The sequence below is a fragment of the Mustelus asterias genome, chromosome 13 (genome assembly GCF_964213995.1).
Source record: "Mustelus asterias chromosome 13, sMusAst1.hap1.1, whole genome shotgun sequence".
Classification (NCBI taxonomy): domain Eukaryota; kingdom Metazoa; phylum Chordata; class Chondrichthyes; order Carcharhiniformes; family Triakidae; genus Mustelus; species Mustelus asterias.
Window position 1 is genome coordinate 62,104,167 of NC_135813.1, and position 26,934 is coordinate 62,131,100.

Below are 26,934 nucleotides of genomic sequence, written 5' to 3' on the forward strand. Positions count from 1 at the left end.
CAATAAATGCTGGCCAGCCAGCAACGCCCATGTCCCATGAATGAATTAAAAAAATTAACCCTTCAATCTCCAGCAGCTGAGATTCCAACTCTCACACGCACCCACCGACCAAAATATTCCTGAAATTGGGAGCTGCCTGCCATTTTTAAAGGGCTCACAAGTTTTTCCAACTTGGTGGAAGTCCAGCCTTACATTCAACACCTCCTGTCAATCAAACCAGAATAAAGTTCACTATTTTACAGTCCTTACCCACTCGAGGTGCTGCTTTTAGGTAGTTTTTGCCCATTAGAAATTCCTAAGTATTTTCACTCACTGATGTTGAGTATTCTCCGCCACTTCTTGCCCATTCCACTGGTGCCAGTAACCGTTTTTGTACGTTTTAATGTCATCTGCAACTTCTTCCTGCCAAGTAATACAAGCCAGCAATCTGTCTTCACAGCTTATTAACTCACTAAGCAGGCATCATTTTCATAGAATCCCTACAATGCAGAAGGAGGCCATTCGGCCCATCGAGACTGCACCAACTCTCTGAAGAGCATCTTACCCAGGCTTACCTACGCATTTACCATGGCTAATTCCCCTAACCTGCACACCTTTGGACACTAACGGGAAATTTAGCACAGATCCACCTAACCTGCACATCTTTGGACACTAAGGGACAATTTAGCATGGCCAATCCACCTAACCTGCACATCTTTGGACACTAACGGGCAATTTAACATGGCCAATCCACCTAACCTGAATATTGTTGGACTGGATTTTTGTGAATCTAGGTCACACTGAGGCAAATAGATCCTGAGGTGCAGTGAAGGCGAGATTTGAAATGAACTCTGATTCAAGGCCCTGTAACAACTAAAGTATAATTTCCTTCCCTTTGTGTTCAAGCACCCTTGAATGTTCACCTACAACAAGCGAAAGTGAAGTCAACGAGAATTGAATATATATATATATATTGAATATTGAATGATACAACATCTTTATCATATATATCTAATTTACACACACAGAAAAACATTTCAAAGAATATGTAAGCTTTTGGCAAATATTCCATTATCGATCTTATTTTGTGAATTTATTTTGTTATTTTTTTACTTTCTGCTGAGGTACTCGGAGTGTATTTTGCAGTATTCACAAGATATATTAATCTAGTGACTATTGGTAATATGCTATGACTGTTGTAACCTTGAGTAATGCACTGCTCAAAGCATCGCTCTCATCTTTCAGTTGAAGTCAAAGTTGAAGTGATGGGTCCTGACAAGGAGAAGGAGCGAGAGAAGGAAAGTCTTTCACCCAATGGCAAAGTCAGCCCTATGCCACCATGTAAGGCCAACGGGAGCACCAAGCACATCGAGGAGCGACCCGTCACCATCGACCTTTACCAGAATCCAAAGGACATGGTCGAGGTGGCAGTGTGTCACGTCAATGAACTGCAGGATGGACAGTAAGTATCAGTACATGAGCAGCCAGTGACACAGCAATGAGACAGCACCCATATTGTACCAGGGAACCCACCACCAGTCAGTCAATCCAAAGGGCGAGAGTGCAGGTGGAATCCTTGTTTCAGACCATGGTATTTTCACTGTACTATCAACCCAGAAACTAAGCTGATGTTCTGGGACCTGGGTTCGAATCCCGCCACGGCAGATGGTGGAATTTGAATTCAATAAAAAATATCTTGAAATAAGCATCTACTGATGACCATGAAACCATTGTCAATCGTCAGAAAAACCCATCTGGTTTATTACTGTCCTTTAGGGAGGGAAATCTGTCATCCTTACCTGGTCTGGCCTACATGTGACTCCAGAGCCACAGCAATGTGGTTGACTCTCAACTGCCATCTGAACAAGGGCAACTAGGGATGGGCAATAAATACTGGCCAACCAGCAACGCCCATGTCCCATGAATGAATAAAAAAAGGACAATTCTTATCAAGACCCTAGTGCAGTAAAGATAGAGCCCATTGTCACTCATTTCTCAAGGTTATCGTAGAGTTATAGAATCCCTACAGTGCAGAAGGAGGCCATTCAGCCCATCAGGCCTCCACCAACCACAATCCCACCCAGGCCCTATTCCCTTAACCCCACGTATTTATTCTGCTATTCCCCCTGACACTAAGGGACAATTTAGTATGGCCAATCAACCTAACCCGCACATCTTTGGACTGTGGGAGGAACCCGGAGCACCCGGAGGAAACCCACGCAGACACGGGGAGAATGTGCAGACTCCACACACACAGTCACCTGAGGCCGGAATCGAACCTGGGTCCCTGGCGCTGTGAGGCAGCAGTGCTAACCACTGTGCCACCGTGCCACCCTGCCATTTTCCATTTCATAAATCATTGTGCAAAATCAGAGAGTAGAGTTGCCAACTGTGATTAAATGTACTCCTGGAGGCTCCATCACATGACTTAGCCCCAGGCGCCAACCATTGGTCAGCCAACACATCCATCCTTGTGACACACTGTCTTCCCTGGCCAATCTAAAAGCAAAAAGACTCATTATCCAAGCGGGTGATACAGGACTGAGGCAAGCAGCCTTCACTTCCCATTTTCAATCTTTTTCTAGCTGATGAAGGAAAATGTTCAAAGAAAATGACAAAAAAAAAAAATCCTTTTTAAAATCCTGATGATTTTTCTCCAGAGTTGCGCACAACAGTGTTCTAGAGACTGATCTTCAATCCCTGGAGTCTCCAGGACAATCCTGGAGGCTTGGCAACCCTATCAGAGAGAAGTAATAGTCTTACTTCGGTGGTTGGTAAATTGATGGAAAAGGTCCTTAGAGATGGGATTTACGACCATTTAGAAAGATGCGGATTAATCCGGGATAGTCAGCACGGATTCGTGAAGGGCAAGTCGTGCCTCACAAATTTGATAGAATTTTTTGAGGAGGTAACTAAGTGTGTTGATGAAGGTAGGGCCGTTGATGTCATATACATGGATTTTAGTAAGGCGTTTGATAAGGTCCCCCATGGTCGGCTTATGATGAAAGTGAGGAGGTGTGGGATAGAGGGAAAGTTGGCCGATTGGATAGGTAACTGGCTATCTGATCAAATGATGTGGAGATGCCGGCATTGGACTGGGGTAAGCACAGTAAGAAGTCTCACAACACCAGGTTAAAGTCCAACAGGTTTATTTGGTAGCAAATACCATAAGCTTTCGGAGCAATGCTCCTTCGTCAGATGGAGCCATCTGACGAAGGAGCATTGCTCCGAAAGCTTATGGTATTTGCTACCAAATAAACCTGTTGGACTTTAACCTGGTGTTGTGAGACTTCTTACTGTATCTGATCGAAGACAGAGAGTGGTGGTGGATGGAAAATTTTCGGACTGGAGGCAGGTTGCTAGCGGAGTGCCACAGGGATCAGTGCTTGGTCCTCTGCTCTTTGTGATTTTTATTAATGACTTAGAGGAGGGGGCTGAAGGGTGGATCAGTAAATTTGCTGATGACACCAAGATTGGTGGAGTAGTGGATGGGGTGGAGGGCTGTTGTAGGCTGCAAAGAGACATAGATAGGATGCAAAGCTGGGCTGAAAAATGGCAAATGGAGTTTAACCCTGATAAATGTGAGGTGATTCATTTTGGTAGGACTAATTTAAATGTGGATTACAGGGTCAAAGGTAGGGTTCTGAAGACTGTGGAGGAACAGACAGATCTTGGGGTCCATATCCACAGATCTCTAAAGGTTGCCACTCAAGTGGATAGAGCTGTGAAGAAGGCCTATAGTGTGTTAGCTTTTATTAACAGGGGGTTGGAGTTTAAGAGCCGTGGGGTTATGCTGCAACTGTACAGGACCTTGGTGAGACCACATTTGGAATATTGTGTGCAGTTCTGGTCACCTCACTATAAGAAGGATGTGGAAGCGCTGGAAAGAGTGCAGAGGAGATTCACCAGGATGCTGCCTGGTTTGGAGGGTAGGTCTTATGAGAACAAAGAACAAAGAACAATACAGTACAGGAACAGGCCCTTCGGCCCTCCAAGCCCGCGCCACTCCCTGGTCCAAACTAGACCATTCTTTTGTATCCCTCCATTCCCACTCCGTTCATATGGCTGTCTAGATAAGTCTTAAACGTTCCCAGTGTGTCCGCCTCCACCACCTTGCCTGGCAGCGCATTCCAGGCCCCCACCACCCTCTGTGTAAAATATGTCCTTCTGATATCTGTGTCAAACCTCCCCCCCTTCGCCTTGAACCTATGACCCCTCGTGAACGTCACCACCGACCTAGGGAAAAGCTTCCCACCGTTCACCCTATCTATGCCTTTCATAATTTTATACAGGTTGAGGGAGCTAGGGCTGTTCTCTCTGGAGCGGAGGAGGCTGAGGGGAGACTTAATAGAGGTTTATAAAATGATGAAGGGGATAGATAGAGTGAACGTTCAAAGACTATTTCTTCGGGTGGATGGAGCTATTACAAGGGGGCATAACTATAGGGTTCATGGTGGGAGATATAGGAAGGATATCAGAGGTAGGTTCTTTACGCAGAGAGTGGTTCGGGTGTGGAATGGACTGCCTGCAGTGATAGTGGAGTCAGACACTTTAGGAACATTTAAGCGGTTATTGGATAGACACATGGAGCACACCAGGATGATAGGGAGTGGGATAGCTTGATCTTGGTTTCAGATAAAGCTCGGCACAACATCGTGGGCCGAAGGGCCTGTTCTGTGCTGTACTGTTCTATGTTCTATGTTCTAAGTAATGAGGTTTCCTCCGCCATTGCTGTAGTGGCTGGGTTAAAGCAACCATCGCAATCAACATTTCAGGGCTTAATCTGTCCACTGAGCTGGAACTTTCACTGAACTCAATGAAAACCTACAAAATAGAAATCCCCCCATGAATGTCTTGTTTCGGCTGAGTTGATTAAATAGTCGGAGGGAAATGGGGTCAAACAAATCTTCCTGCTCCGATGTTGATCCCGGGAACAGGATGGAGGAACAGGGACTATGACTTGTCTGATGGTGATCAGCAAGCCAGCACTGCCACCAGCAGGATGGCAGCGGTCTTGCAGCCCCCCTTGCTCCAGGAAAATTCAATCGCCGCCACAAGCAGAGTGGCAAGGCCTCGGGACGAGGGTGGGCACATATACCAAGAGGCCAGGATTGGAAGAGTGTGGTGATCTCTGAGGGGCCGGGTGCGGCCAGTTTGGGGGGGGGGGGGTGAAATTGGACGGGGTGGGGGCGGAGTTGGAGGGAGAGGAGGTTACAGAGATGTTGAAGGCCGACACCGCGAAGGGATTTGAACACAAAGGCGGGAGACATTTTGCACATTTGGGCTAAGGGCCGCGTGGAGCCTCTCGAGCTGTGCTCCTCCACCATCGTGTCACCCAGCGACAGCATGTGGAGTCGGGCAGGCCATTCGACCTGTGTAAAGTTCCCAGTCGCTGGGGAATTTGGGGGGGATGGGGGGGGGGGGGGGGGGGGATGGGGGTGTGTGGGGGGGGGGGGGAGGGTTGTGGGGGGAGCGGATAAATCCTAAACGCAATGGACTGTGGGTGAACCATGTGCTTTACGCCCACAGGATGCGGGAGGTGGATGTGGCGTGTGGCAAGGCCCTGCTGATTAAGGAGAGAGGAGAATACTGTGCAATCGGACATAAATGTCCCCATTACGGAGCACCCCTGGTGAAAGGTCAGTGATGTGGAGATGCCGGCGTTGGACTGGGGTAAACACAGTCAGAGTTTTAACAACACCAGGGGCTATGACTTGTCTGATGGTGATGTCCAGGCTCAGAGTGCTGAGCAGATTTCCACTCCATCTGATGAAGGAGCAGCGCTCCGAAAGCTAATGGTATTTGCTACCAAATAAACCTGTTGGACTTTAACCTGATGTTGTTAAAACTCTTACTGTGAAAGGTCTGTGCGCAGTCACACAGACAAGATTGTGAGGAACACTGAGAGAAATCGCTCCAGCAAGTTACTAACTGTCGGAGGTTCAAGTACCAGAACACAATAGTTCAAACGCAAAGGCTGTGAGTGGGAATGCGATACGGAGCAGGCCTCAAACACACGGATACTGGATGGCCATTTGACTTTGGGGCCTATCCTTTCCAAAAATGGCTAATCCCAGTCTAGTCAAGCTGCAATGCTGCCAAGCCCCTCAACAAGGGGGGCAGTACTGAGTCATCCATGAGGTGTAAACAGTAACAAGAGGGACAGGAGACCACAGCTGCTGTGCAGCCTTCACTTTTCTACTGATGAAATTTGATGAGGATTGAAGGCACCATATCGCCCTGTCACCTGACAAACTCAGCGCTCAGCCGGGCAAGAGGGGACAGTGTGTCCCATCTACAAGGTGCACTGCAGCAGCTAGCCAAGGCTTCTAAAGCAGCGCCTATCAAAACCGTGACCTCGACCCCGACCCCACAGAAGGACAAGGGCAGCAAGTGCATGGGAACATCACCGTCTGCAAGGTCCCAAGCCACACGCCTTGCTGACTTGGAAATATATCACCAATCCTTCACTGTTGCTGGGTTAAATACCTTCCTGAACAGGACTGTAGATGTCCCACATAGAATCATAGGATCCCGACAGTGCAGAAGAGGCCATGTGGCCCATCGAATCTGCACTGATGAGCTCAATACATTCCAAGCCCATTTTGAGCAAGAGGTCAGCGAGAGCATGCCCTCCATAACGGGAGCCTCGGACAAACCTGTATCCGAGATCACCATTGCAGACGCCAGAGCAGCCTTCTTCGATCAGGAAAAAGATACAAAAGTCTGAGGACACGTACCAACCAACCTAAGAACAGCTTCTTCTCTGCTGCCATCAGACTTTTGAATGGACCTACCTCGCATTAAGTTGATCTTTCTCTACACCCTAGCTATGACTGTAACACTACATTCTGCACTCTCTCCTTTCCTTCTCTATGAACGGTATGCTTTGTCTGTATAGCGCGCAAGAAACAATACTTTTCACTGTGATGCGCGATATAACACACGAGAGGCTGGATGTACTCGGGAAATAAAGGCTTTTATTGCCAACAATAACAGAGCTACCATATACAGTATACGATCCCAGACTAAAGGGTCACCAGGCAGAGCAGTGACCTTTATACCTCTCCCAGGAGGTGGAGCCGACTGGGGTGTACCATAGGACTATATTAACAGGTAGAACAGCCCAACCCTAACCCCAACAGTAACATATCTACAGACTCATAGTACTGGCCAGACCATGGCTCAGCACTACCTGGTGGGAACCAACAATGGTTCACCACACACTGTATACTAATACATGTGACAAGAATAAATCAAATCAAATCAAATCAAAGATCCTCTGACAGAATATCTTACCCAGGTCCTCCCCCTCACCCTAGCCCTGTAACCCCACACATTTACCACGGCTAATCCATGTTGTAGCTCACCACTGCCTTCTCAAGGGCAGTTAGAGATGGGCATTGAGAATGCTGGCTACATCCAGAGTATGAATAATTAGGAATAAAACAAGTTATACACAAGCTGTCTGTGATCAGATGGGACTGAATAACTACCCAGTGTGCAGAGCATGTGTACAGAGCTGGCACTGGGATCCCCCCAGCAACTGGACTGTAGCAGTCAGCAGCAGTACATTGCCAATCTGGTCCTGATGTGAAGTGGTTTCATATTGCTGATGATTATGAACAGGCTGAAGCCTTTACTTAGTGACTGTACCTAGTATAAGAGATGTGTCTTTCTATTTCCAGGTGTTTTGACCAATGGGCGAGTTCGTTGTCCCTGGCATGGAGCCTGTTTCAATGTCGCTACGGGAGATATTGAAGATTTCCCAGGATTGGACAGTTTACCCAAATTTCAGGTAATGCTTGCACCCTCCCCTTGTGCTACATCATCTCCTCTCCCCCGGAACTGTGCACTGTTCCTTTGTTCCCTTTGGTGTCAGTCCTGACTCAGTTGATAACGCGCTCAGCTTTGAGCCCAGAGGTTGGCGAGCTCAATTTTCACTTCACAAACCTGAGCACAGCAACCCAGGCTGACACTCCAGTGTGGTACTGAGGGAGTGCTGCGCTGTTGGAGGTACAACATTCCAGTGCGGTACTGAGGGAGTGCTGCATTGTTGGAAGTACAATATTCCAGTGCAATACTGAGGGAGTGCTGCACTGTTTGAGGTACAGTAATCCAGTGCAGTACTGAGGGAGTGCTGCGCTGTTTGAGGTACAACATTCCAGTGCAATACTGAGGGAGTGCTGCACTGTTTGAGGTACAACATTCCAGTGCAATACTGAGGGAGTGCTGCACTGTTTGAGGTACAACATTCCAGTGCAATACTGAGGGAGTGCTGCACTGTTTGAGGTACAGTAATCCAGTGCAGTACTGAGGGAGTGCTGCGCTGTTTGAGGTACAACATTCCAGTGCAATACTGAGGGAGTGCTGCACTGTTTGAGGTACAACATTCCAGTGCAATACTGAGGGAGTGCTGCACTGTTTGAGGTACAACATTCCAGTGCAATACTGAGGGAGTGCTGCACTGTTTGAGGTACAACATTCCAGTGCGATACTGCGGGAGTGCTGCACTGTTTGAGGTACAACATTCCAGTGCAATACTGAGGGAGTGCTGCGCTGTTGGAGGTACAGTAATCCAGTGCAGTACTGAGGGAGTGCTGCGCTGTTGGAGGTACAACATTCCAGTGCAGTACTGAGGGAGTGCTGCACTGTTTGAGGTACAACATTCCAGTGCAATACTGAGGGAGTGCTGCGCTGTTGGAGGTACAGTAATCCAGTGCAGTACTGAGGGAGTGCTGCGCTGTTGGAGGTACAGTAATCCAGTGCAGTACTGAGGGAGTGCTGCGCTGTTGGAGGTACAACATTCCAGTGCAGTACTGAGGGAGTGCTGCGCTATTGGAGGTACATCTTTCCAGTGAGATTTCACACTGAGGTCCTGGCTCACCTTTGGAGTCGATGTACTATTTCGAAGATGGGTTTTCTCCCTGACATCCTGGTTAATTTTTATCCGTCAACCAACATCATTGAAACAGAGATTATCTGATCATTATTGTATTACTGTTAGCTGCTTTGTGTAAATTAGTTGTCACATCCCTTGCATCACAACAGTGGTTACACTATAAGGCTGTAAACCCCCTTGGAACATCCAGTGGTTGTGAAAGGCACTATAGAAACTCAAGTTTATCTTTTCTTTTCCAGAAGCATGTCACCAATTGTTTGACCTCCGTAATGTTGCTCCCCCTGTAGATCAGTTTGGGTAAATCACCCACAGATGGTTCTACCCCCCTCCCGCTGTGGGCCTGGCTGATGGTCAGGCCTTGCAGCCTTACGCTCACATCCTGTCGCCATGCAGACCAGCAGTGTGGTTCACAAATGTGTCTAACCATTTAATCTGAAAGCATTTCCTTCCTTTTCTTTATTTCCTCAAGCTTCTAAATCTCTCCCTGGGCATTTATATCAAATTAGTTAGAAACACACAAGAACATAAGAAATAGAAGCAGGAGTGGACCATGAGGCCCTTCAAGCCTGCCCCGCCATTCAGTACCATCGTGGCTGATCTATGCCGTCCTCAGTTCCTTTTCTGTGCCATTTCCCCACAGCCCTCTATTCCTCGATCTATCAAATATTTATCCACTTCCACTTTAAATACTCCTAATGATCCAGCCTCCACTACCCCCTGGGGCAGAGAATTCTAGAGATTCACCAGCCTCTGTGACAAGAAGTTTCAACGCACCTCAGTTTTAAATGATCGGCCCTTTATCTTGTAGCTATCTTGTCCCCTTGTTGGAGACTCTCCCATTCGTGTAAACATCTCACCATCTACCCTGTCAAGCCCCCTCAGGAATCTTATGGGTGGGATTTTATGCCTTGCTCGTCCTAAAACCGTCAAATCCCACCCGAGATCAACAGACCTTCCCATTGTCCGCCGCTCGCCTGCTCCGATTCCCGTGGTGGGAGGGGCGATAAAATTCCAGCCTATATGTTTGAATAAGGTCACCCCTCACTCTTCTAAACTCCAAGGAATACTGACTTAGACTACTTAGTCTCTCTTGCGAGGACAACCCTCTCATCCTAGGGATTAGCCTAGTGAATCACCTCGCAGAGAGAGACCATTCAGCCCATCCAATCCTATCCGGTGACCAAGCCCCACCTGAGCAGTAGTCAGTGACCATTAATCGGGAGAGATGTAAAACAAGTTCTGATTCGCTGTCGCCTGCAAAATTATCCTCACTCAATGATGAAGATTCGGCGAATTGTAAACGGCTAACCTTCAACATAAAGCTTCAAATGTTTAACGAAAATAACAGCCTCTGGCTGAAGAATAGAGGCTCCAGTCATGGTGAGACACAGAGTGGAATCTTACTGAGGCAAGATTATCAAACAATATTGTTAAACAGAAAGGAACACACGTTAAAATACAATTGAACAAATGCATGAAAATGCAAAAAAAAAAATTATTCTTCATTAAATGCAAGAATCTTGAACAATGGAAAGATTTGCTATGATTATCAAATGAACTATAAGTTGCACAGAATCGTGGTGAAGAATACATTCTAATCAACGTTAATAAAAGCAAAATACCGCAGATGCTGGAAAACGAAAATAGAAACAGAATGCTGGAAAATCTCAGCAGGTCTGGCAGCATCTGTGGAGAGAAACAGAGTTAACATTTCAAGTCCATATAAATCGTCTAAGAACTGAAGAGGGATAGAAATGTCATGAATTATATTGTTGGAGAGGGAATAGAAGGTCAGGAATAGGTCAGAGTTAAGGAGAGATTGACAAACATGCCATAGAACCACTACAGTGCAGAAGGAGGCCATTCAGCCCATCGAGCCTGCACCGACTCTTCAGCTGAACATCTTACCCCACACTATAGCCCCACTTATTTACCCCGCTAACCAACATAGTTTGGACACTAAGGGGCAATTTAGTATGGCCAATTTTTTGAGTGTGGGAGGAAATCAGAGTACCCGGAGGAAACCCACGCAGACACGGGGAGAATGTGCAAACTCCACACAGACAGTCACCCAAGGCTGGAATCGAACCTGGGACCCTGGAGCTGTGAGGCAGCAGTGCTAACCACTGTGCCACCCTGCTGTCAGATGTCATGGATACAAGACAAAGTGGGTGTTAATGGTAGCATTAAGGACTGAAGAAGAGCTAATAGTAGCAAAGGTACTGGATAGCAGAATGTGCTAACAGGAGAACAAAGGTCAGTGCTCAGAAGGAGCAAAACCAAAAAACAAGTGACAGGTGGCCCTGTGGGGGAGGGGCGAGGTTGTATTAGGGGAAACTAAGGGGACCAAAATACAAAAAGGGGTGTCAAGATGGAGGGGAAAGTTCACAGTCTAAAGTTGCTGAACTCAATGTTGGTCCAGAAGGTTGTAATGTGTGTCATCAGAAGATGTTTATGGAACTCGCTGCCCCATAGTGCCCCGTAGAGTCTGAATCATTAAATGGTTTCAAGAAAGAGATAGATATAGATCTAATTAAAAAAAGGGTTAAGGAAATATGGGGAACAGGCGGAGATGTGGATTTGAGACCAGGGAGAGATCAGCCATGCTGATCTCTTGAACATGCATTAAAATATGATTGAACAAATGCATGAGAATGCAAAAAAATAATTATTCTTCATTAAATGCAAGAACCTCGAAAAAACGGAAAGATATGGTATGATTTTCAAATGAACTGAAAATTGCACAGAAGTTTCAGGAAACGCTGCGGCTGAACCTGGGACCGTGGAGCTGTGAGGCAGCAGTGCTAACCGCTGTGCCACCGTGCCGTCAGATGTCATGGATACAAGACAAAGCACTTCTTCAGTCCTTAATGCTACCCTGGTTGGAGAACACACTCTAATCAACTTTAATAAAAGCAAAATACAGCTTGTGGTCATCTTTGACAAAGGGTCATCTGGACTCGAAACGTCAGTTCTTTTCTCTCCTTACAGATGCTGCCAGACCTGCTGAGATTTTCCAGCATTTTCTGTTTTGGTTTCAGATTCCAGCATCCGCAGTAATTTGTTTTAATTAAGAGATCAGCCATGAACTGACTGAATGGTGGAGCAGGCCCGTAGGGCTGAATTTGCCAACCTCTGCTCCAAATTCCTATGTTCCTATGAGGTGTTGTTGTTCCAGTTTGCATTCTTGACTGTTATTTTCAATCTCTGATCAACTCTGTTCATCTTCGCAGGTCAGAATCGAAAAGGAGAAAGTGATGGTGCGAGCAAGTAAACAGGTAACACAGTGCCCTTGTGAAATTGCTCCTTTAATGTGTGTGTTCTGGGAGTGAATCCAGCCCTCGAGCATTGCCAATGAAAACCCAATCTCATTAACAGGCTGTAACGATGAGATATAAAGTGGGTTTGAACAGGCTCCACTCACATTGACTGCCCATGAGTCCGCAGAAAAAGAAAAGATAAGTCTAACTTGCAGCTAATGGGCAGCTTCACACAGGGGAGGTCTGAATATCAAATTATACAGCACAGGCCGAGACCATTTGGCCCATTGTCTCTGTGCTGGCTCCTCCCCATCCTACGCTTTCCGCATACCCCTATGATTTTTCAACGCAATCCCCTTTTCAAAGGTATCATTGAATCTGCTTCCATCTCCCGTTCTTTTATTTATATTTATTAGAGTTACAAGTAGGCTTACATTAACACTGCAATGAAGTTACTGTGAAAAACCCCTAGTCGCCACACTCCGGCGCCTGTTCGGGTACACTGAGGGAGAATTTAGCATGGCCAATGCACGTCTTTCGGTCTGTGGGAGGAAACCAGAGCACCCGGAGGAAACCCACGCAGACATGGGGAGAATGTGTAAACTCCACACAGACAATGACCCAAGCTGGAAATTGAACCTGGGTCCCTGGAGCTGTGAGGCAGCGGTGCGAACCACTGTGCCATCGTGCCACCCTTCATGCCATGCGTTCCAGATCATAACACAAAATCTCCTCATCTGCCTCGCTGGCTTTTTGCCAGCAGATATTTAGGGCCAGGTGCTGGAGGTGTTGCTATTTGGAGTTAAATCTGATTGTTGGTGCAGGTTGCAGTAACTTGCAGCTATCCTGACCCGAGAATGTTTGACACTGGAGCTGGAATTTTACCGGCACGCCTGGGGGCGGGCGAGGCTCGGAGAATGGCATTCTCTGTTGGCCTTGGGCGGGATCGTGTGAAACCCAGACGGACGTGCTGGTAGAATTCTGCTCTGGGTGTCACCCTTCCTTACTCAAGCCCAGGACTTAGTTTCTTCACTTTGACAAGGGTGAAGACAAACGCTTCCAAACAAAAAGGCAGCAGCGATTTGTCCTGGATGAATGTTAACATTCTGTTTGTGCAGCAATTGTTTCTCCCTCTGTGCTGGAGTTGAGTGACTCTCCAGCCCTCACTCTGCACTCCTGCTAGCTTCAGTCTGGCTGCGATCCCCCTGGGCCTGAGACCCAGTGTGGTGAACCATGTCACTGCCTCTCGACACTGACACACCCTCTTACCAAAAGCAAAACACTGCACAGCAGATGCTGGTGGGCTGAATTTCAAAATAGAAAGTGCTGGAAAAGTTGCTTTGAAAGGTCATCACGACTTGAAACTCCCTCTCTTCATATACCCTGCTGAGCAAGGGCTGCACAGTGGTACAGTGGTTAGCAGTGCTGCCTCACAGAGCCAGGGACCTGGGTTCGATTCCCAGGTTGGGTCACTGTCTATGTGGAGTTTGCATGTTCTCCCTCCATGGGTTTCCTCCGGGTGCTCCGGTTTCCTCCCACAGTCCAAAGATGTGCTGGTTAGATGCATTGGCTGTGGTAAAATTCTCCCTCAGTGTACCGGAACAGGCATTGGAGTGTGGCAGCTAGGGGATTTTCATAGTAATCTTCATTGCAGTGTTAATATAAGCCTACTTGTGACACGAATAAATAAACTTTAAGCATTTTCTGCTTCAGAAGGTGCTTTTAAACATTCTGATATGTTTGCTGTATTCTGGTGAGAGAAGCTGGGAATGCAATCAAAATCCAGAACTGTCAGCAATGTCCCTTTTTAATGTTGCTTTCTCCCCCTACACGGGGGGGGGGGCCGTGTGGAGATGTTCAGATCGCAGACGTCAGGCTGCTCCATCTGGACGACTGACTGTGACATTCAGCGCTGACAATGCACCTAGCCCTATGGAGTCCCCCCCCACCCCACACCCCCAACCCCGACACCAGAATTGTTGCCACTGTGATTTCACCTTCTACCCCCTTTGCTCCCAGGCTCTCCAGTCACAGAAGAGGGTGAAGCGGATGGCAAGGTGCACGACTCTTTGCGACAACAGTTTTAGCAGCACCAGTGTGCTCATCATTGGCTCAGGTACGTGCCCAGTTCCCGGAAAGCCAATGAAAGTGGCTGGAGGCGAGGCCATGGGGAAATGGAGGGGATTGGGAACCTTCGTTTAACAGAAAGCAATAGTTTGCATTTAGATAGCGCCTTTCATGATTTGAAAAGGATTTAAGAATGAAAAGAACAAAGAACAGTACAGCACAGGAACAGGCCCTAAGGCCCTCCAAGCCTGCGCCAATCATGGTGCCGGCCTAAACTAAAACCGTATGCACTTACAGAGTCCGTATCCTTCCGTTCCCATCCTATTCATGTATTCATCTAAATGCCCCTTAAATGCTGCTGTTGTACCTGCTCCCACCACCTCCATGGGCAGCGCATTCCAGACATTCATCACCCTCTGTGTAAAAAACTTGCCTCGCACATCTCCTCTAAACGTTTCCCCACGCACCTTAAACCTATGTCCCCTAGTACTTGATTTTTCTACTCTAGGAAAGAGCATCTAACTATCCACTCTGTCCATGCCTCTCATAGTCTTGTAAACCTCTATCAGGTCATCCCTCAACCTCCGTTATTTCAGTGAGAACAAACCGAGTTTATCCAACCTCTCCTCATAGCTAATGCCCTCCAGGCCAGGTAACATCCTGGTAAACCTCTTCTGTACCCTCTCCAAAGCATCAACATTCTTCTGGTAGTGTGGCGACCAGAATTGTGCACAATAAAAGTTTACTTATTAGTGTCACAAGTAGGCTTATATTAACACTGCAATGAAGTTACTGTGAAAATCCCCTAGTCGCCACACTCCGGCGCCTGTTCAGGTTCACTGAGGAAGAATTTAGCATGGCCAATCCACCTAACCAGCACATCTTTCGGTCTGTGGGAGGAAACCAGAGCACCCGCAGATACGGGGAGAATGTGCAGACTCCACACAGACAGTCACCCAAGCCGAAAGTCGAGCCTGGGTCCCTGGCGGTGTGAGGCAGCAGTGCTAACCACTGTGCCACCATGTTGCAAGAGTTTTGCTTCAATTGTAAACGGATCAACTGAAATTCTCCTGGATATTAAAAAATTCTGGTCTTTGTGATGCCGCAACCCTTGACCTGGAAGCAGTACCAACAGGAAGAAAGTTGCGAAACAAAGGCCATGTGGCCGGACACAAAGATGATAGACAAAGAAGCTACTGCTTAAGTTCGGAGAGCCGGAGGGAGAAGGTGATCAGCGCACAGATGCGGCTACAAAGAGAAAGCAGACCGAGACAGAAAGAGGAACACAGAATTCGTGTGAGGGGAAGAAGCAAATCTCTCTCAGGAAGAAATCAGTTTTTTTCAGTTTGGCAGAAAAGGAGACAGAGCTCTCGCAGAGACTGTGTGAGCTGGCTAAAAAGGTCTAAAACCTGGAAGGTTGTGGTTATTTTCCCAGAAGTGACCAGACTGTGAACCAGGGGGTTATTGGTTTGTCGGATGAACAGGAATCCTGGAAAACTGCAACATCACGAGCATGTGACCTGAGAGGGAGAGAAGGTTCATAGAAATGTGCCTTGCTTCCTTGGGAGAATCTAGAATGAGGGGGTCACTATTTAAAAATAAGGGTCACCCATTTAAAACGGGGATAAAGCAAATTGTTTTCTCTCAAAGTCATGAGCCTTTGGAACTTCTTGAAAAGATGGAGCTGGATGGACTCTTGGTTAAAACAAAAAGGGCGATAGGTTACCGGGGTAGGGGATTGCAATTTTGAGATTAGTGTCAGATGATAGTTGCTGTCAGATAGAACTCCAGCCCTACTCCGCATGAATAAAGAACAGCGTTTTGTGTTGTATCAACTGTTTAGTGTGAGATTTACCTATTGGGAGTACCATTTGCCTGTACAATCGTGTTTAATTTACATTGCTCCTGATTCGTGTTAAAGTAAAAGTTCCAAAAACATGTAAGTCTTGTGGGCGATTTCTTCATTTGGGGGTGATTTAGTAAATGAGGTGGCTTTTAATTTTGGTTCCCCAACAGGGATTGTGACGAGGGGGATGTGGACAATTATTTGAGATGGAGCACTCTCTCCCACAGAAAGCATCACGCACTCGCTCCATTAATCATTCTAAATCGAAGATTGAAGGTTTTTGCTAAACGTGGGTTTAGAGGGTTGGCTGGAGCTAAGCTTTAGATCAGTCCTGATCTTATTTACTGGCACAGCAGCGTTGAGGGGCTGAATGGCTTGTTCCTGTTCTCACATTCCTGTGTTCTTAAGACTGACTATTTCCAACTGATATCTTCTAAATGTCTCACCCGGTTTAACAAAATAATCTTTCTGCCTCGCAACGTCCAAAACTGCTGTATTCTAATTCGGACCAAGTCCCGTTTACCCTGGCCACACTGATCTACATGAGGATCCCCCACTATAGACTTCACGAGCCTTAAAACTCTCCACAAATGTTGCATCCCTTCAATTTTCACCTCTTCCACTTCCACTGCCCCAACAAGTTGACTGTGCCTTCAGTCGTCTTGCGCACATACTCTGGAATTTCATCCCTAAATCTTACGACCCCTCCACCTCTCTCTCAGTCTCGCTCTCTCTCTTGTTCTCTTGCTCTTTCACTCTCACTCACTCTCCTTCTCTTGCTCTCTCTCTCTCTTGCTCTGTCACTTTCCTGCTCTCACAGTCTCTTGCACTCTCTCCTCTTGCTCTCTCACTCTCACTCTCTCTCATTCTCTTGCTCTCACACTCTCTTGCTCACTCTCGCTCTCTCTTGTTCTCTCTTTATCTCTTGCTCTAACTCTCTCTTGCTCTCTCACTTTCTCTCTGTTGCTCTCTCTCATTCTCTTGCTCTCTTTCTCACTCTCGCTCTTTTGCTCTCTCACTCTCTTGCTCACTCTCGTTCTCTTTTGTTCTCTCTCATTCTCTCTGTCACTCTCTCTCATTCTCTTACTCTCTCACTCTTGCTCTCTCCTGCTGTGTCACTCTCTCTTCATCTCTCTCTCTCCTCCTTCAACGTGTTCTTAAAAGTCTACCTCTTTGACCAACTTTTTTGGTCACCTGTCTAAAGTCTCCTTCGTTAGTGCCAATACTGCCTGCGCTTCCATGGAGCACCTTAGTATATTTTACTAAGTTACAGGTACTATATGAATGCAAGTTGTTGTTGTTTATGGTCTCTCATTCGCCGCCATGGAGCTGACTGTTTCTCCTCTCTCCCACCCAGGCCCCGCAGGACTGGTGTGTGCAGAAACACTGAGACAGGAAGGCTTCACCGAACGCATTGTAATGTGCACCATGGAGCTGCACCTGCCTTACGACAGACCTAAACTAAGTAAGGTTTGTATCTGTATCTAAAACCGACCCAGCCTCCCCCACCCCCAGCCAATGTGATGCACAAGCCACAGACACAGGCAACTCTTGTTTGGACAGCCAGTGTTTCCAAACAACAGCCTGTGACGGTCATAGACGGATAATTCAGTCTTGGAGGGAGTGTAAGAATGATACTGGGGCCAGAAGGGGCAAATGATGTGGATGGATTGTATAAACGCAGCTTGCATTCCTCTGATGACAGGAGGTTGGGAGCTGGTCTAACGGGGCTGTTTAAAATTCTAAACTGATTCGTTAAGATCCTTAGGGACAATCCAATATTGTCTGGATTGGAGTGTGGTGTGGTGGAGGAATCCAGAATAAGGGGACAAGGTCTTAAAATTAGAGTTAAGACTGAGAGGTGTGGAATCAGAAAGCACTTTTTTCTTACACAGATTTGTTAGTGAAAATCTGGAATTCCCTGTGGTGAAAGGCTCTGGATTCTGAGAAATTTGGAGTTTTCAAGACTAAGTTTAGAGTCATAGTGGTTTACAGCATGGATACAGGCCCTTCGGCCCAACTTGTCAATGTCGTCCCTTTTTTTAACCACTAAACTAGTCCCAATTGCCCACATTTGGCCCATATCCCTCAAGACCCATCTTACCCACGTAACTGTCTAAATGCTTCTTAAAAGACAATATTGTACCCACCTCTACTACTACCTCTGGCAACTTCCAGACACTCACCACCCTGTGTGTGAAAAAATTGCCCCTCTGGACCCTTTTGTACCTCTCCCCTCTCACCTTAAACCTATGCCCTCTAGTTTTAGACTCCCCTACCTTTGGGAAAAGATGTTGACTATCTAACTGATCTATTCCCCTCATTATTTTATAGACCTTTATAAGATCACCCCTCAGCCTCCTACACTCCAGGGAAAAAAGTCCCAGTCTATCCAGCCTCTCCTTCTAACTCAAACCATCGAGTCCCGGTAACATCCTAGTAAATCTTTTCTGCACTCTTTCTAGTTTAATAATATCCTTCCTATAATACGGTGACCAGAACTGTACACAGTTTTGGGTTGGATGAGTTTCCCAGGGATAGGGGGCATCAGCCTGTCGATGAGGTTGACATACAAATGAACTCTGATCTCATTGAATGGGCGACTAGGCCCAAGGCCTGGGTAGCCCTGCCCTGTTCCCATGTTGCAAGCAGTTAGCTGACAGCGATCCACACAGGACAACAGGGCCCGGTATCTACACACAAAAACAGAAAATGCTGGAAAATTTCAGCAGAAAATTTCTGACAGTATCTGTGGGGAGAGAATATTGCCGGAATTTTTCTGGGGTGGGTGAGGCTCGCAGAACGGCATTCTCTGTTGGCCTCGGGCGGGATCTCACGAGCCTTGGTGGGGGGGAGCGAGGTGGTAACATTCTGGCATATATATCTAATTGCACCCACTGATACTTTGAGCTGCTTCTAGAGGTTGTAATTGATTTTATTCTTCATCCATTTTGTTGTTTTTATTCTGAGCACCGCATTTCCTTTTATTTTATTTCCTCCTCTCCTGAAGCAGCAGAGGTTTCTGGGGAGTAAAGTTTCACAGCTGCGAGCTATTCACATTATCAAGGAGCCATTTTATAATGCCTGAACAATCACAGCGAATAGCAGCACACCAAGGAAATATAAACCTAGAAAGCAGGAGTTGGCCACATGGCCTTCGGGCCTGCTCTACCCTGCAACGAGATCGTGGCTGATCTGATTTTAGCCTCAAGCCTACTTTCCAGCCTGTCCCCATAGCCACATGGGTGAAAAATCTGCCTGACTCAATTCTGAGCATATTCAATGCCTCAGCTGCCAAAGCAGCCTAGGTTAGCAAACTCCAAAGAGTCACGGCACTCTGAGAGAAGAGATTCCTCCTCATCTCCGTCTTAAATGGGCGATCCCTTCCTCTGAAAATGTGCCCCCCTGAATCAAGATCTCCCACAAGGGGGAACATCCTCTCAGCATCTACCCTGTCAGACCCCCTTGACTGCTAAAAGCACAGGCTGCTCTGTTATCTGGTTCTCACCTGAGCTTCACACAAGGGGAGTCATGTTAACTGTGGGCCAAGGTGCCAAATGGAGAAAGTGGAGTTAGCCACAGGTTACGCACCATGGTGGAGTTTCATTTCAACTGAAATCAATGCAAAGCAAAATGGTGCAGGTGGGAAACCGGGCAGACAATTTAGTATTGTCGATCTTCAACCATTGCCTGCAGTGGATTGGAATCATAGTAACATAGAAAACAGAAGCAAGAGGAGGCCATTCGGCCCTTCGAGCCTGCTCCACCATTCACCTTGATCATGGCTGATCATCAAATTCAATATCCTGATCCCCCCTTCCCCCCCATATCTCTTGGTCCTTTTAGCCCCGAGGGCTATATCTAATTTCTTCTTGAAATCATACAAGGGCGAGATTGTAAAATCCCACCCGAGGCCAATGGAGATTTCTCTCCTGGGAACCTCACCAGCGCTGACTCCGGGGCGGCGAGGTGGTAGAATTCCAGCCAATGTTTTGGCCTCAACTACATCTGTGGCAGTGAATTCCACACATTCACCACCCTCTGGGTGAAGAAGTTTCTCCTCACCTCAGTTCTACAAGGTTTACCCATTATCCTCAAATTATGACCCCTAGTTCTGGACTCCCCCACTATCGGAAACATTATTTCTGAATCTACCCTGTCTAATATAGAAACATAGAAAATCACCACAAACTTGCCAACTATCTGTCACAGGGAGATAGGAGCCCCAGCTTATTTTATTCTCATGTTGTTCCTGTGTTGCTGAGGCCAAGGCCACATCTCTCCTACACCATACCAGCTGAGGTCAGCTTATGGTCACGGCTCAGAAAGGGTAGTGGATTGGATCAGGAATTACCTGAGGGGCTAAAACTGATTTGGCACCTGAGATCAGATTCCAAAGTAAAACAAACCAGTGATTTAGAGGCAAAGCTAATACTGATAGGAGCCCACAGTTGCCACCTGCACTCAGTGGCAGCCATTTTGATTCTCGGTGCTTGTCCGATATTTTGCTTCAGTGGCACAGAGGAGAACCACTCGGGGCCGATGGCATGGGCTGGGAGAGGAGCATTGACAGGGGCGAGCTCCCATTTTCCACTGCAGTTAAACGTTACAACCTACTGCAAATATCAAAGATCTCAGCCTCACCTCCTCATCCAAAGACCACAGCCCCTCTGATACCGAGGGTTGTTTCTTAAAAATCATTTTTGGGATATGGGAGTCACTGACAAACCTAAAGTTTATTGTCCATCGTGCTGCCCTGGAGAAGGTAGTGCTGGGTCTGTATCTGTAGCCCAAGGTCCCAGCACAGTGCTGTTAGGTAGGGAGTTCCAGGACTCTGGTCCAGTGATGAGGAAGGGACAGTGATCTGTGTCTATGTCGGGATGGCTGCGAGAATTCTCTTGTGTTAACAGAAGCCGTAAACTCAGTGCGTGCGCAGTTGTGTGTGTTCCCGAGAGCGAGGCGGACGTGTTGTGAGTGTGCAGTGCGTGTCACAGTGTTCATAGCCATTTCTTGTGTTTTCAGTCCCTCGAGTGTCAGATTGAGCAGATTACCCTGCGCTCCAAGGAATTCTTATCCCAGTACGACATTGAAGTGCAAACGGAGAGAGAGGTGAGAAAGCAGCAGCATTATTTCCTGTGTTAGCATTGCCCCCACCCTCATTACAACTCTCAGTATTGTCCTCCACCCTCATTACAACTCTCAGTAATGTCCTCCACCCTCATTACAACTCTCAGTAATGTCCGCCACCCTCTTTACAACTCTCAGTAATGTCCTCCACCCTCATTACAACTCTCAGTAATGTCCTCCACCCTCTTTACAACTCTCAGTAATGTCCTCCACCCTCATTACAACTCTCAGTCACGTACTCCACCCTCATTACAACTCTCAGTAATGTCCTCCACCCTCATTACAACTCTCAGTAATGTCCTCCACCCTCTTTACAACTCTCAGTAATGTCCTCCACCATCTTTATAACTCTCAGTAACATTCTCCACCCTCATTACAACTCTCAGTAATGTCCTCCACCCTCATTACAACTCTCAGTAATGTCCTCCACCCTCATTACAACTCTCAGTAATGTCCTCCACCCTCATTACAACTCCCAGTAATGTCCTCCACCCTCATTACAACTCTCAGTAATGTCCTCCACCCTCATTACAACTCTCAGTAATGTCCTCCACCCTCTTTACAACTCTCAGTAACATTCTCCACCCTCATTACAACTCTCAGTAATGTTCTCCACCCTCATTACAACTCTCAGTAATGTCCTCCACCCTCTTTACAACTCTCAGTAATGTCCTCCACCCTCATTACAACCCTCAGTAATGTCCTCCACCCTCATTACAACTCCTAGTAATGTCCTCCACCCTCATTACAACTCCCAGTAATGTCCTCCACCCTCATTACAACTCTCAGTAATGTCCTCCACCCTCTTTACAACTCCCAGTAATGTCCTCCACCCTCATTACAACTCCCAGTAATGTCCTCCACCCTCATTACAACTCTCAGTAATGTCCTCCACCCTCTTTACAACTCCCAGTAATGTCCTCCACCCTCATTACAACTCTCAGTAATGTCCTCCACCCTCTTTACAACTCTCAGTAACATTCTCCACCCTCATTACAACTCTCAGTAATGTTCTCCACCCTCATTACAACTCTCAGTAATGTCCTCCACCCTCTTTACAACTCTCAGTAATGTCCTCCACCCTCATTACAACCCTCAGCAATGTTCTCCACCCTCATTACAACTCTCAGTAATGTCCTCCACCCTCATTACAACTCTCAGTAATGTCCTCCACCCCCATTACAACTCTCAGTAATGTCCTCCACCCTCATTACAACTCTCAGTAATGTCCTCCACCCTCATTACAACTCTCAGTAATGTCCTCCACCCTCATTACAACTCTCAGTAATGTTCTCCACCCTCATTACAACTCTCAGTAATGTCCTCCACCCTCTTTACAACTCTCAGTAATGTCCTCCACCCTCATTACAACTCTCAGTAATGTCCCCCACCCTCATTACAACTCTCAGTAATGTCCTCCACCCTCTTTACAACTCTCAGTAATGTCCCCCACCCTCATTACAACTCTCAGTGATGTCCTCCACCCTCATTACAACTCTCAGTAATATCCATTACCCTCATTACAACTCTCAGTAATGTCCTCCACCATCATTACAACTCTCAGTAATACCCCATGCTCATTACAACTCTCTGTAATGTCCTTCACCCTCATTACAATTCTCAGTCACGTACTCCACCCTCATTACAACTCACAGTAATGTCCTCCACCCTCATTACAACTCTCAGTAATGTCCTCTACCCTCATTACAACTCTCAGTAACATTCTTGATCCTCATTATAATCCCAGTGTTACTCCTCACTCTCCTAGTATCCCCAGTAATACCCACTATTTTAATAATCCCCAGTAACACTCTCAGTCATCATGATATCACCATCTTGATTGTGATCTCATTATATTAACAATGTAATACAGTCCCAGCCTGAAGGTAACCTGCATTCCTATTTTGGACATCTATATATCCAAATATCCCGCTATTCTCAAATTACTCTTATTCTTATCTCGCCTCCAGTATAAACCTGGCCACTTTCTAAGCTTCAATAATAGCCCCTCATGAGGTCTCTAGAAATGCCCCTATCAGCATTACAACCCCAAACTACCACACCCTCATTATAACCCTGAATGCCTGCACCCTCACAATGCTCACCCGCTCTCACTGGGGCAGCTGTTAGCTGTAACACTCACTCAGTAACCATCTCCGCAGAGGACTATCCCACCCTTCCTTATGTGGAAAATACTTCTGCCCCAGCATTTTCACTCCTTTCCTCTGGCTCTCTCTGCCCCTCTCCCGTGGGTGCTGAGTGTAGCACCTTCACCCGAGTGGCCATTCTTCCCATCTGAGCCGAGGCAGTGAGTGTTGACAGGCTATTTGGCTGCAGCGGTATCACAACCAAGCCATGTCCTGTATCGACTCGCATGTTTGTACAGGGATCTATGGAGCTGAGCTCCAGCCTGGGTTTAGCACCCACAGGGGAAACTGGTGGGAAACTACGGAACCAATCCTTGCGAGAAATGAGGGTATAATTCCCTCCGTAACTCAGTGTGCCAGACTGACCTCCAGCTCTCCCCACTGCAGGTGTTGTCAGTGGATGTAAAGAGTAAGGTGGTCCACTTTAAGGATGGATTCAAGATGGAGTACAACAAATTACTGATCGCAACCGGGAGCAGGTAACTAGCTGAGGGGTTTGTGATATTCTGCTTTTCCTGTTAAACCTTGCGTGTTGGGGAGGACTGGGGTGCACAGGTGGGAACGGGTGCAGAGGTCAAGCACACTAATGTCAACCTGACTCTTCTGTAAACACTTTGACCTTTGGCGTCAACCCCTGAACCTGGATCTGACCCCCCTGACTGAAAGCAGGATGTTGCATCATCTGGGTCAAACTGATTGGATAACCTGTAAAGACAGCTCACCTATTCAGGTGAATGTTAAAGATCTGTGTTGACAATAAAAGAGGATCTTCTTCCTCAACCAACATCCCTAGATACCAGTGAATTGGACACTTGTCTCACTTTTTGTTCTTTATTCTTTCATGGGGTATGGACACTGCTGGCAAGGCCGGCATTTGTTGCCCATCCCTAATTGCCCCTTGAACTGAGTGGCTTGATCGGCCATTTTGGAGTTTTTGAGTCATAGAATCATAGAATCTCTACAGTGCAGAAGGAGGCCATTCGGCCCATCGAGTCTGCACCAACCACAATCCCACCCAGGTCCCATCCCTATAACCCCACTTATTTACCCTGCTAGTCCTCCTGACACTAGGGTCAATTTAGCATGGCCAATCAACCTAACCCGCACATCTTTGGACTGTGGGAGGAAACCCCAGTTACAGGGTGAATGTGCAAACTCTGCACAGACAGTGACCTGAGGCTAGAATTGAACCCGGATCCCTGGCGCTGTGAGACCGCAATGCTAACCACTGTGCCACCATGCCGCCCCACTGTGGTGGGTTCAGAGCCACTGAGGTAAGGACAGCAGATTTCCCACCCTAAAGGGAATTAATGATTTTTACAACAATCACTGATAGTTGTCAGGGTCGCCATTACTGAGTCTATCTTTATATTCCAGATCTAGCAAATGAATTTTAACTCTGCAAGCAGCCATGGCACCGTTCTAGTAAATCTCCACTTCACTTTTTCACAGACTATCCCCCCTAGACTATTGTGGGCTGAATTAGACAATACTCCTACAGCTAAGGCCTAACCAATGATTCCTGAAGCCCACAATCCAGTTATCTCCTATTAAAGGAGAGGTGTGTGTGACAGATGCATTCCGTCTTGTCCCCAGGGCGAATGCATTGAGCGAGGATTGTTTGTCCTGTTTGATTTCTGGGTGACTTTGAGTCTTTGACCAGAATAAGTGGAGTTGGAACCATATAGAAATGTCACAGGGCATTACACAAATCCGACAACGTTTTGGGCATAGAATGAGGCCATTTGGCCCATCGTGATCGTACTAGTTGACAACCCAGTCTTGACTTCCTGCACCAACCTTGCCTCAGAGAGGTCTCGTCACCAGCTTCACCCCTTGCATTTCAGGCCGAAACCACTTCAGTGCCAAGGGGCAGACCTGGAGAACGTGTACCAGCTCAGGACGCCTGAGGATGCGAACTGCATCGCCAAGCTGGCCAATGACAGGAACGCTGTTATAGTGGGAGCTTCTTTCATAGGTATGACTTTCTGAACTATCTTACCATCCGGCCTGCCAGAACCAAACCTATTCGAATTGCTAGGCAGTATTTGAGTTCACAATTTAATTTTCTGATTGTGGCGCAATCTTTTCAAATTCACTTGCAAAGTTCGAACACAACCTTTCACCCTTGACACTTACTTTTCGGGTTGCTGTAGTAGTGGATTAGTAAGATAACAGACTCACCATGTTAAAGAATGTATCCAGTTATCATCAAGGTCAGTGGTGCCACTGCTGGAAGGAGACTAATGTTCAACACTTCAGCTCAGTGGAACAAGGTTTAACCAACAGATCAAACCCCCATATACACTGACCTGTAGACAATGACCCATATACACTGACCCATATACACTGACCCATATACACTGACCCATATACACTGACCCGTATACACTGACCCATATACACTGACCCGTATACACTGACCCATATACACTGACCCATATACACTGACCCGTATACACTGACCCATATACACTGACCCGTATACACTGACCCGTATACACTGAGCCAGCAAGGTCCATAAACAGTGACCTGTATACACTGACCCATATACACTGACCCAGCAACACTCCATATACACTGACCCAGCAACACTCCATATACACTGACCCATATACACTGACCCATGTACACTGACCTGTATACACTGATCCATATGCACTAATCCATATACACTGACCCAGCAATACTCCATGTACACTGACCCATATAATTGACTCAGCAACACTCCATATACACTGACCCATATACACTGACCCAGCAACACTCCATATACACTGACCCATATACACTGATCCAGAAACACTCCCAGTTTAACTACAGTAAAACTCATTTTACTCTGCTCCAACCATCACATTTGAGTACAATGTAGTGAAATGATAACAAAAAGTGCTAGAAATATTCAGCAGGTCTGACAGCATCTTTGGAGAGAGTAACAAAGTTCTGAGTTGAATATCTTCAAAAGGAAACGATGGCCTAGTGGTATTATCACTAGACTATTAATCCAGAAATTCAGCTAATGTTCTGGGGACCCGGGTTCAAATCCCGCCACGGCAGATGGTGGAATTTGAATTCAATAAAAATATCTGGAATTAAGAATCTACTGATGACCATGAAACCATTGTCGATTGTCGGAAAAACCCATCTGCCTCATTAATGACCTTTAGGGAAGGAAATCTGCCATCCTTTCCTGGTCTGGCCTACATGTGATTCCAGAGCCACAGCAATGTGGTTGACTCTCAACTGCCCTCCAAAGGCAACTAGGGATGGGCAATAAATGCTGGCCAGCCTGCGACACCCGTGTCCCATGAATGAATGAAAAAAGGATACAAATGTGATGGGCCTTATGCCATTGAAAATTGACTGGGGTGAGTCGTAGGGGGAGAGGAATAACAAAAATACCATGGATCAAAAAGCAAAGACAGTGGGAATTGTAGTAAACTGATAAAGTTTTTTCCAGATAATGTGAATGGCAGATTAATGAATGACACTGTCCAAAAAAGAAAATATGAAAAACATTGGTGATGGGAAGCTTCTGGAAACAATTATTCGGGCTAGAACTAATAATCATATGGAAAAATGTGGGTTGATTAGGAAGAACCAGCA

At 46.7% G+C, this 26,934-nt stretch overlaps 1 protein-coding gene across 1 annotated transcript in view; it reads left to right on the forward strand.

The window, feature by feature from the left end:
* aifm3 (AIF family member 3) overlaps positions 1-26,934 on the forward strand; it is a 191,652-nt gene that overhangs the window by 129,085 nt on the left and 35,633 nt on the right. Inside the window, exons 3-11 of the mRNA XM_078227646.1 lie at positions 1,225-1,441; positions 5,509-5,618; positions 7,668-7,777; positions 12,115-12,159; positions 14,161-14,257; positions 17,412-17,524; positions 21,077-21,163; positions 23,716-23,807; positions 25,176-25,306. Of these exons, the coding sequence (XP_078083772.1) occupies positions 1,225-1,441; positions 5,509-5,618; positions 7,668-7,777; positions 12,115-12,159; positions 14,161-14,257; positions 17,412-17,524; positions 21,077-21,163; positions 23,716-23,807; positions 25,176-25,306 (1,002 nt within the window). The remainder of the gene's footprint in view (positions 1-1,224; positions 1,442-5,508; positions 5,619-7,667; positions 7,778-12,114; positions 12,160-14,160; positions 14,258-17,411; positions 17,525-21,076; positions 21,164-23,715; positions 23,808-25,175; positions 25,307-26,934) is intronic.